The following is an 11,900-nucleotide window of genomic DNA, read 5'->3' on the forward strand; positions in this document are numbered from 1 at the left end:
AACATCTTAAACTTCTTGGCAAGGTGGCACACCATTTCATTACAAGGTTTTGAAAGTGTTATAGAGAAGAGAGAAATACAAAAGGACAGATGTAGTTACAGTACAGATCCACACAGAAAACTGCTGGTAAAATTGTACGTCAAACAGACTATCACTGCTAAATCCCACTTGACATCGTAATTGTTTCTCCAATACAAAAATACGTTTTAATACAGCACAACTCTGTTTTATACTTCGAAAAACACTCAAATTACTTTAAATGTTTCTGGTAAGAAGAGCAGAGACCTTAAAAACGTTCAAATGTGCAACAGTTGGCAATAAGTCATCAGAGATTCAATTAAAATCAAATAGCTTTGCTATATCCACATTATTTTTATAACCCTACATTTACAATATGTCAACAATTGTTTCATTTTATCTCTTTTTGTATTTGCCAAAATGAATTTGATTAGGCACAGTGAGATAGTTTAGTATGACATCTTCTGAGCTATGAAGCAATACTGTTTCTCTATGACTCAATAAGAAATCTCTATTTCTGCATTCACATAAATGCTAAAAACAAATTGAGGAACCCAATAGACAAGATGTTCGAATAAAACAATCACACTACCAGTCTGCACCGATTTTCTGTTCTGTATGTTCAAGAAAGATGTTAAAACAACATTTTCACTTCATAATTCCTGTATTTCCATTTTTGCTCTATGACTTTACCCGTAAGTTTTGCCAGAAAGATAATATAAATATATAGATTATTATTTTTTGTTTTATGTATAAAATTTTATAGACAAAAGTAATAAAGACTACCAGTAAGTGTGTCCTGAAATGACATCAATGGCAAGTGCCTTCCACATTACCACATCTAATCCATTAGTGCACAATTCTGAACAAATTATTTGATTTTGATGACGTCTAATTTCCTGTGTGGTCAAATTACAATGAAATTAATCGGTCTTCTACGTCATGATAGAAACATGCATGTGTTCTGAAAAGTGTTAGAGATAACAAACACGAGAGAGATAGAGAGAGAGAGACACAGAGAGAGAGAGAGAGAGAGAGAGAGAGAGAGAAAGAGAAATACTACTGCAGTGACTGGACCACTCCTCCCTTCCAAGCCAGCCGTGTCTCCACACCCGGAGAAGAACAAGCAAGTTTATAAAGATGCCGGGACACAGAAGACAAAATACATCGACGTCTCGGATCGCATCATTGGACAGGTCAAGGACCTTAGACACTGCCAGTGAGATTCAAGACCAAAGAGTCTAAAAAGTACCGAAAGACATCATGAACAAGCTGAAACAAGAATCTTGAAGACCGAGTGCCACAATGGAGAAACAACTACTGGTAAATATGGACAACATCTCAACCCAAGTGGTAACTGAGAATGGGAAGATGGATATGATGTACATTTCCATCGAGAGCACCATCGCGCTGTTTTCTGTGCTTGGTAACGTCTTGGTGATCCTTGTGGTGTCCATGAACCACGCTATGAGAGACCCCACCTTCTGCTTTATCGTGTCTCTAGCGCTGGCTGACATTGCTGTTGGCATTCTTGTTATTCCTCTGGCCGTGGTCATCAGTCTGGGTCTCATGACACCGTTTTACACCTGCCTCTTCATTTCTTGTGTGCTAGTTATGATCACCCAGAGCTCCATACTGTCGCTGCTGGCCATCGCCATTGACAGATTCCTACGCGTCAAAATCCCAACCAGGTGAGTCTGAAACATCTTGCGTAGGTCAGCTACTGACAGCATTAGCAACAACAGCCGATTTTTAATAAATTAAATATATTAATAATTGGAACAAACAACGAAAATTCTATCAACTTGGCTTTGAAAGAAGCTCTTTGGGATGTAGTCTACTACTTTTTTTTAAATGTGGGCAATAGAGATGTTTAAAATGTATATAATTTATGATAAAAAGTTTTATAATATTGCATAAACTAACTTAAGTCAATTCTGGTTTGCTGGTCTTCCAGACTGACCAATAAGGAAAGGCTTTGAACCTCACTAAATCCTTCCAACAGTCTAGACTGACCAGACCGGTAAACCAGCTTAGAATCATTTAAGCCTTTCTTCAGCAGGGAATGCAGTAATTATGTTTTATTATAAACCTTAGTCAGACTGCAGAGCGTCCATATATCTGTTGATGTCTTTAATGCAAATCAATGAGACGGTGTAAGGCTTTTAGCTAAATGAAATCCCTCCTGTTTGTCAGGGCGAGTTATGTACACTGCTCTGTAAGTAATTTTGGCAGCTTCCCTAACCGCTCATTTGCTTGCTGCTCGATGTAACTAAAACTTATGCAAATCACTTAGGAAAACGATGAATTAAAATACATGTTTTGTATACAATAAAGAACTAATATTATTGTAAAGCTTGCTAAGGCATGAAGTGTGTTGTATCGTATTAACAATACGGTCTACTTTATTTATAACAATCAGCTGTTTGATCTAAACTGTTATTTATGATTTATCCATGTATTATTTTAACAGATACAGCACTGTCGTCACACAGAGGCGCGCATGGGTAGCTGTAGGCCTGTGTTGGACCCTGTCCTTTCTGGCTGGGTTGGTGCCAATGACTGGTTGGCACCGCACCCCACCTGGAAACACCAGTGCGGACCCCATCGAATGCCAGTTCACCAACGTCATGTGCCTGAATTATATGGTCTACTTTAATTTCTTCGTCTGGGTGGTGGCACCCTTGACTATAATGATCAGTTTGTACGCAGAGATCTTTCGCATAATATGCCGGCAACTCAATCGCCGAGCTGAAGCCACTTCCGATTCCAGCAGGTACTATCGCAAAGAGTTGAAATTAGCGAAATCGTTGGCGCTAGTTCTCTTTTTGTTCGCTTTCTGCTGGCTCCCACTGCATATTATGAACTGCATAGTGTTCTTTTGCCCTACGTGCACTGTGCCCAGGACTGCTTTTTACGTAGGCATCTTTATGTCACATGGCAACTCCGCCCTGAACCCGCTGGTGTACGCGTTTCGCATCCAGCGCTTTCGTGAAACGCTGATCCAGATCATTCACCGATTCATACTGTGTAAGATCTCATCAACCAGCCAGACCCAGCACGGTCCGGAACCGATCAATGAGAAAACACAAGCTCAGATGTAGCAGCCTGGACTGAAACTAAGACAATAGGACTAGATTTGAGCCTGTACACTATAATCTAGCCCAGGTGTGGGCATTACTGGTCCTGGAGGGCCATTGGCATGCAAAGTTTAGCTCCAACCCATCAATACGATCTTGGGTTCGTCCATTTGTGCTTTTTAATAGAGAGAAACTGGCTTTGTACTGGTCACAATGCTCAACGTGATACGCAAAATATTGGCGCACTAGCTTGCGTTTCCGGTCTGACGCATTCCATGTATGAATGGAAGTCAATGGGAAGTCAATGGCCCTTCACTTGGAAATGACATCCAGGTGTGTTTTTGATTGGGTTGGAGCTAAAATGTGCAGGACAGCGGCACTCCAGGACCAGGAATGTCCACCCCTGATCTAGACAATGGATAAACACTGTGAAGCTTAAAATATTTCTTCCTTTTGAATGTAATAAAAAAATATTTTGTGGCCATAATGTGGCTAGGGATGAGCATAGGGTGATGAATTGTTTGTTTAGATGCACGCCAACTAGATCAACTAGAACAAACTAGATCTGTGGTTCTCAACTGGTAGGTTTTTGACCTAAATATAAAGATTGTTTCTCAGGCAAAAAATGCTAACAGTTAAAGGCATGGAACTAGATCATTCAAATAAAATGGCTTATACTTTTTAATGGGAGTGAAAAACATTAAAAGCCCAAATGTGTATTTTTGGCAAAAATTCATGCAAGGTGAATAAAAGCAATGCAGGCTCAATAATAACGGGATTGCTTGTTTGTGCCAGCAGATATCTCACTGATGTTTACGAACTTCATGGCTTTGTATTTCTAATCTTCAGTACCCACATTTAATTTGGTCCAGTGTTTATTTCATATCAATCACTTTTGCACTGCACTTAAATCAAGATGCATGAAATAAGTCTAGTTTTTAGATAAAAAAACATAAAACAAACAAAAAAAAAATGCCAATGGGGTAGGAAAATGTTTCTTGTACTTTTCTTTTAATTAAGAGTTAAAAAAAATCCAAGATTGTTTTTCTTACCCCATTGGCAGATTTTTTTTGTTTGTTTTAAGCACAAAATTAAACACTTAAATTGTATATTTTTAATCTAAATGTATTATCTTTGGTCAAAATGCATAATTTAATAATTTTTAGATATTTGTACAGAAAACAATACAAACAAGTAAAAAAGTCATTTTTTGCAGTGTGCCTTTGTCATAAATGTATATATTGTTGGGCCTATTCATGGTAATATTAATAAAGGCCTATAATGTAATAACATATGATCAACATATTTGGTGCTGTATGGTCACTAATTGATGTCCAATGTAAAATCTGGCTGTGAAACACAAGCAGTTGAGAACCACTGATATACATGGGACAAATATTTACTGTTATTTGTTTGTATTTGGTTGAACATATTTTTTTAGTGAAGGTTTATGATACTGACAGAATCCGGGGAAATGCACTGTGAATTGTTTTTCTTTTTATTACAATTACCGCTATTACAATCATCCAATAATAAAGAAAAATCACAGATAAGATCTCAATGGTTTCTCCATATAAATTAAATGGGGAGCAAATAGAAACCTTTGCTTGCGTGTACGTTTCTCCCAAAAATACCCAATAAGGTTGCATATGTCTGCATTAGAGATTCATAAGATCATAATACGTTTTTCATCCAATGTTTCGGAAACCATATTATTACAATCTACATTAATTGCTCTTATGTATTCAGCACATCAGTGTTTCTAGTTCTCCTGCTAATACAGTACTTTATTAAAACACAACTGAGAACTCCAAATTTCATGAGCTATGCAAAACCCACATCTGAGCAACAACACGTCCCTCTCAAAAGAAGAAGAAAAATAGTGAGTAGAGTAATAAATGACATTTATAAATGACTTCATCTTAAAGGGCATATGCCTAATTTCACAAGATGTAAGTCTTAGGTGTGCCTAGATATGTGTCTGTAAAGTTTCATCTCAAAATGTCCCACGGATAATTTGTTATAGCATGTCAAAAATTGTGTTGGAGCAAAAAAGTTTTCATGTCTGTACCTTTAAATGCAAATGAGCTATTGCTCCTCCCTCCCTTACAAACAGAAAGTGAGAGCTTTCCGTTAAAAATAGATCTGATTCCTGTCAATACAGTCTGAGACAATAAATCTTTAGCCACATTAGCGCTACAACGTGCTAACAAACACAATTAGAAAATCGTTTGGGGAATATTAACCAGTCAGTGAGGGGGCCGTGGGCGGGGCTTTATCAGCGTGATGTCACATTGACACATTAGAGAATCAAAACAGTTTTTTTCATTGTAGGGTTGTTGTGTTCACACACTGCCAACACAAATTTATGTCCAAATACCTTGTAAAAGTGAATTTTGCATAATAGGTGCCCTACTAATATTTATGTGTTCATCCTAAATATTATTCTGCACAATTAGATTGTTTTACGTGGAGACTTGGATTTTGATGTTTATGCATGACAGAATTTTATTATGCACTTTATTTAAGTGACTAAATGTGGCTCAGTCAGTAAAATCCAGGCTAAAATCTCCTAATCTAATTATGGAGGAGTATCAAAATTTGATTCCAGTCATCAAGATAATATTTTCACAGAATGTTCTTTACATTATGTAAAATGATTTTATGTTGAAAACTGCAAATCACAAAATTAAATGACTTTTGCTGGGGTTTACAGACAGGATCACAAGAAACAACATAAAATTTTGTTTATATGCTGAGCCAGGGTTGTGCCTCAAATATGGCTCTAGTAAAATAAATCTGACAAAAACCAAGAATGCAAACTCTCTCTCTCTCTCTCTCTCTGTCCGGTTACATTGTCATAACTTGGTGTACAGAGGTACTGTATATCGTAATGTTCATATTGAAACAACTGCCAGAGGTGTCGATGACAAACTCCCTGCTCTTCTTTACACTAATAATGAAAGCAGTGAGATGTGTGATAACACCTCAGAAGTGTCAGGGGTTTAAGGGCGTAGTTTTTGACACTGTGGTGACAGCCAGACTGTGAAGTGTTACACACTGCAAAACAGGAAGGAGTCACAAAACCAATAGTGATCTTTCACCATACCAGAGATGCAAGTCTTTTAAAGGGGACAATTCACAAGACTTTTTTAGGATTTAAAATAAATCTTTGGCATCCCTTGAGTGTGTATATGAAGTATTAGTTAAAAAAAATCATATGGATGATTTATTATAACATGTTAATTTTGCCACTTTGTAGGTGTGAGCAAAAATTTAGAGTTTTTGGGTGTGTCCTTTAAAATGCAAATGAGCTGATCTCTGTACTACCATGGTTGGATAGTGCAGATTAAGGGGGCAGTATTATCCCCTGCTGACATCACAAGGGGAACTAAATTTAATCTACCTATTTTTTCACATGCTTGAAGAGAAGGTTTACCAAATGTAAGTTACTGGGTTGATGTTTTTACATTTTCTAGGTTGATAGAAGCACTGGGGACCCAATTAAAGCACTTAAACATGTCCCTTAAAACAAAAAGGGTCTGACTCGCACAGATCAAATATTTACATTAAAATGTATTAATTTGCCATATTTATCCAAGGTAACTTTCAGTGCATTCAAGTTATACATTTATTATCAATATTTTTTGTTCCTTGGGCTCTAACCCACAACCTTGCTTTGCTAATGCTCTACCAGTAGGCATGGGCCAGTTACCGGTTTCAAGGTATACCAAGGTTTTAAACAGTCAAAGTTTCAAAACCACTGAAATGTTTTGTGATACCGTCTCCAAGGTATGAGCTGTGTTTATACAAAATGTATTAAATCATTAAGTCATGTGATTTATTTGATGTTTACATTTAATATACATTATGAAAATATGATATAATTAGATAATAATTAGATATTACATTTTTTAAAGCATAATATAATTTAAAGGCTTTATTTTTACCTAGCATTTAAAAATAACATATTTTAGTGTTGCAATACCGTGAAACCGTGGTATTTTTGCTAAAGGTTATCATACTGCCAGAATCTTATACCGGCCCATGCCTAAATATTTCTTTTTTGTATACAATTGCACTTTACAACGGGTTAACATAATTATAAACTTTAAAATTTTGTTTTAGAGCCAACTGTTTTAAATGTTCTTTCATAAAAGCTTACGTTGTTCCTGTTTTATCAAATATAAAAGCAGGTGATCTTCCTGATACAGATGATATGATAATTCTAACGCCGCTTTTAATATCAATAAAATGAAAATATTTCATAAAAAATAATTTATTATAAAATATTCATGAATATAAAGTGATTTTATAAAGGTTGTTTTCCTACCTGAGGATTGGCGGTTGTCCCACACCACAGAATCTTGTTACCTCAGGGACTTCACTGTCAGTAAATGATAAATATCCCACTCATATACTTCAATTTATTGAATTAAATGTTGTTTTAGGTTTTTTGACAATAAAAGAAAGTTAGAAGATCTTTTATAAAGTGAATGTTTTAAAACGAACTGTTAAACGGTGCTGTGCGACAATGTTCTGTGTCGAATCTGCGCCGAGCGACGCAAAGGTAGCAATGACGTCACGCGGTGATCACCAGCTGAAAGTTTCCTATGCAGTTTAAGTGATTATTATTAGCGCTTTAACGATCCTTAACCTGTCAGCCGACGGAGGATCACGTTACGGATCTGGCGTGTTTGGGGTTTGTATTTATATGATGTTACGAGCGTTAAACAGATGTCAACAACGGCGTTGGCTAGCAAAGATTTAGCGTGCTAAAGCTAACACAAACAGTTAGCTAGCCCGTTAAACGTATCGTTTGACTTTTGTGTTTATGTCGTTGACGTGGCATCACACTAATATCATCACATCAACTCATTTTCAGATAGTGTTGTTATAACAAACTGTGTATATATGATAATATTTTTTTATGTTTAAAGGATCTGTTGATGCTAACTCCTAGTGTGTCTTTTGTAATAAGTAGGTCATTAACAGAATATACAGTGGTAATATTATGTTTTTAGACTTTTGCTATTTGTCAGCTTGTAAAATTCACAGTAACAGTTACATGAATATGATAACCATATTACTATCTGATTACGTCACTCAACCACGATTGTACTTTTGTTCAGGCGTTTATCGTGATTATTTGTTTTGATTTTGGTAGATCAATAGGAGATGACCTCATTCACAACAATGTGAACTTTGTACTGTATCATTCCAGAACTAAGTTTTCAACAATCAATGGCTGTGTCATAGCGATAATCCTTCACACGGGTTCACACGGGTCCTTGAAATCCTTGAAAGTTTGTGAATCTGGGGGAAATAATTTAAGGCCCTGGGAAGATTTTGAAAATATACATACATAGATACAGGTCATTGAAATTGCTTGAATCTATTTTATGCAAGAAATTTTATGGGGGAAATCCATATAATTCCCTGTGTAGTGTAGGATAATATCATAAAATTTCTAGACTTTTAAGCATACGTGCTAAACGGTTTACTTTAAATGCTTTTATCTTCTGTATGCAAATGTTGATTCATACCAAAATGCTTTTTTGCATAGTTGTGTTTGACACATGAAAACTTCTCGGGTTACTTATGTAACTGATGTTCCCTAAGCTGTGTCTCTCCCTTGCCATGTCTTTGGCAATATTTCAGATTGCAATATACTTCCTGGCTCCCGCGTCACCCTGTCTTTGTCGTTAAGCCTCACCATTGGTTGAATTTGATACACATTCAGACGCACTTACCCCTGGAGGCGTCCCCAAAGTGTCACCGCAGTGATGCAGCGCAAGTTCCCTCTTGCTCTGTAATCTTGCCTTCACTTGAAATGTCTCCCCACATTTAGTCCTTGAATTTGAGGGTATTGGACCTGGAAAGTCCTTGAAAGGTCCTTGAATTTGAAGTTAACTAGGGTGTAGGAACCCTGTCAATCTATACTGATGCTTTAATCTGTCCTCCCCAACCTTAGTTTTTGGCCACAACTGCTGTATGTTTCAGGGCATTAGACCTGACAGTCAGTTGTTTAAATGTTGGAATTAAATGTTTCCATTTGTTTGAATCTGTTTTGCAGTGCAGATTTTCAAGCACCTGTGGGGTCTGCCCGGGGACGCGTGTTGTCCCTGACATCTTCTGCAAGATGTCCAGTCATTTCCGCAGTTACATCTGGGATCCGGTCCTCATCGTCTCTCAGATTATCCTAATGCAGTGCATCTACTATAGCTTCTTGGGTCTGTGGTTGGCTGGTGTTGATGGTTTGGTGCAGACCAGTAGATCACTTGACCAGATATTCAATTATGAGGTAAGAATTTCTAAGTTTAGAATTTAAGATTGTTAAAAACCTGTTGATGTGAACATGAACAGCCAAAATAAAAAAACGAAAGTTTTTAGTTTTGGTTGAAATTGTTTCTAACTAGTTAACTTTGTTTTAAGGTGCTTGGCTTTTCAACAACACACGGTCGCCTCTCAATGATGGCGTTTATATTGAACTCTCTCACGTGGTAAGTTCATATCTGTGGCTTCTTGTTTACAAGATCATTCCAATTCTGTTCCATTTATGGCACAATCTTTCTGTTTCTACTCCCTTTAGTGCTCTTGGCTTGTGGTTTTTCATCAGACGGGGAAAGCAGTGTCTTGACTTTACCATCACGGTGCATTTCTTTCACATGATTGGGTGCTGGATCTATAACGCCCACCTTCCAGCCGCTCTGTCGTGGTGGTTGGTCAACATGGCCTGCATGGCACTTATGGCCGTCATCGGCGAGTACTTGTGCATGCGGACAGAGCTCAGAGCCATTCCAGTAAACACAGCACCCAAATCGAACCTATGAGAACTGTATAGAGACAGATTTGGCACGGGTGATGCTGGAGCCTCGGGCTGGACAGGCTGTGGACTAATGCTGCTTTGGTTTTTGCAGTTTCGAGATGGAATGATAATTGGCCCTGGGGGAACAGAAATGAATTTTTACAGTGATGTAATGGTCATGTCACTGTATTCAATCGTAATCATGTGTTTTAGACTAATTGCGGCCATGGCGTCATACGTACGAAAAGGACTTGGATTTTCAAGCTTTAATGCTTGCCGATAATAATGATCTACTGGGACTTCCTTCATCCAGCATTATTCTGTAATATATCGTAATTGCTCTTGTTTAGGACCAACTCTTACTGTTATTCACAGATGGTTACTGAAATGACAGAGATGGTCTGTTTTAAATGTGCCAAAACCTCCCAAGACTAATGTTAATAATAAAATACAGTCGCATACTGAATAATTTAATGGTTACAGTCAAATTTATCAATGTCACTTTCGTTAGACAAATGAGGTTTCCATTCACCAAAGACACAGTTGGTGTTTCGTTTACCTTTAAAGGTTAAAGTCAACAAAAACCGAATATCCAAACAAGGTATGCAACATTTCTAAAATCTTAGAATCTTAATTTAATCCTGGATAATGTCAATAAAATTTTAGATTTTAAAAAGAAGCATTTCCCTAAAGATTTTTCAAGTCAAGCTTTTCCATCACTAAATATGCTTTAGCACTCATGTAAATGTGTCATTTTGTGGAAGTAAGATAAGATAGGATAAGTTGTAGTGGGATACTGTGACTAGTATCCCATTATAAATTGTTAGAAGATTAAATTCATAAAGCTCAAAGCTCTTCTTAGCTTTTAAAGGTAAAATGTATTTGCTTATACAATATTTGGTTTCCTGCCTGCGATGTAAAGTTACTGCAATTTCTGGGTCATTTTATATTCAGGATCTCAGCTCGGTATCAAACGTGTGAACTTTGTTTGCTCTGTAAGTTACGTATTTCCTGTACTTCCTGTGCGTAAAACACCTTCAGCTTTTAGGATGCTGACTGTGATAACTTTATATTCATTAAAGGATTCATGAACGTAAACGATTTGATAATCAGGAAGTGTTTGCACATTTTTACACTCCCTTGAGAAATTGTACAACGTGTTGCAACTTTCAGCAACTGGTTCTGATTGCTTTGGCAGAGCTTTCAATGGCAAAAAAACTGACAAAACTGAATAAAATTATGCTGCTTTAATTCTTAAAAACTGCAAAATCTTCAATGCATGAAAACGGTTCTTAAGAAATTCCTGGATGTTGTTTTGTTCCTCAAATTCTGGTCATGAAACTCTTTGCTTTAAAAAGGATAATGTTTTTCAATTGTTTTGCAAAAGCTCTGTTTTGTAATGTTTGAAATTTGCTACAAATTGGTGGATAATATAAAGCTGTGTTGATAATAAAGCATTTCGATGGAGTTGTATATTCATTTTCAATGCATAACCCTCTTTTGAATGTAATTTCTATTTTTATGATTCTCATAATTACTGTAATACAGTACTGAAATTATCCTGGACACAATCATTTTTTGTTATCAAACTAAAACAGTCAGCTACCTTATTTAGGAGTTTACTGTATGTTATAGGCAGGGCTGGAAATCGGAGAATCACTGGGAGGTTATTCAAGATTACTTAAAGTTTTACATATATGCATTTGGCAGATCCTTTTATCCAAAGTGTCTTACAATGCATTACAAGGTACACATTTTTATTAGTATGTGTTTTCCCTGGGTTTGAATTGAACCCATGACTTTTTGCACTACTGATGCAATGTTCTACCACTGAGCTATACAGGAATTTTCTTAGATGGTTTAAAATAACCAATAACATTAAAAAATATATGTTTCCTCCTCAGTATGCTGTCTTAAAGTATTTAAGTAATAAAACATTTTAACAATAATTTTCTCATTAGGTTAAAGAAAAAGTTTGCTGAGGATGAAAATGT

The 11,900-nt window shown here is 36.5% G+C and overlaps 2 protein-coding genes across 2 annotated transcripts; both read left to right on the top strand.

Annotated features, from left to right (window-relative positions):
• The first annotated feature begins 949 nt into the window (after nt 1-949).
• On the top strand, nt 950-4,042 carry LOC135769850 (adenosine receptor A1). Its single transcript, XM_065279377.2, has 2 exons — nt 950-1,709; nt 2,492-4,042. Exons 1-2 carry the CDS (start codon nt 1,324-1,326, stop codon nt 3,120-3,122), a joined length of 1,017 nt encoding a protein of 338 aa, XP_065135449.2. The 5' UTR covers nt 950-1,323; the 3' UTR covers nt 3,123-4,042.
• A 3,607-nt stretch (nt 4,043-7,649) lies between these two features.
• Nucleotides 7,650-11,548, top strand: sys1 (SYS1 golgi trafficking protein). Its single transcript, XM_065279519.2, has 4 exons — nt 7,650-7,800; nt 9,175-9,402; nt 9,534-9,601; nt 9,691-11,548. The coding sequence occupies exons 2-4, from the start codon at nt 9,241-9,243 to the stop codon at nt 9,929-9,931; spliced, it is 471 nt and encodes a 156-aa protein (XP_065135591.1). The 5' UTR covers nt 7,650-7,800; nt 9,175-9,240; the 3' UTR covers nt 9,932-11,548.
• The last annotated feature ends 352 nt before the right edge of the window (nt 11,549-11,900 follow it).

Source organism: Paramisgurnus dabryanus, chromosome 7 (assembly GCF_030506205.2).
Source record: "Paramisgurnus dabryanus chromosome 7, PD_genome_1.1, whole genome shotgun sequence".
NCBI lineage: Eukaryota > Metazoa > Chordata > Actinopteri > Cypriniformes > Cobitidae > Paramisgurnus > Paramisgurnus dabryanus.

Bases quoted from the DNA above. Each gene is read 5' to 3' on its own strand.
- LOC135769850 (XM_065279377.2), top strand. From the start codon at position 1,324: ATGGAGAAACAACTACTGGTAAATATGGACAACATCTCAACCCAAGTG. The intron at 1,710-2,491 runs GTGAGTCTGAAA...TTATTTTAACAG, and splicing joins CGCGTCAAAATCCCAACCAG to ATACAGCACTGTCGTCACAC.
- sys1 (XM_065279519.2), top strand. From the start codon at position 9,241: ATGTCCAGTCATTTCCGCAGTTACATCTGGGATCCGGTCCTCATCGTC. The intron at 9,403-9,533 runs GTAAGAATTTCT...CTTTGTTTTAAG, and splicing joins ACCAGATATTCAATTATGAG to GTGCTTGGCTTTTCAACAAC. The intron at 9,602-9,690 runs GTAAGTTCATAT...TACTCCCTTTAG, and splicing joins ATATTGAACTCTCTCACGTG to TGCTCTTGGCTTGTGGTTTT.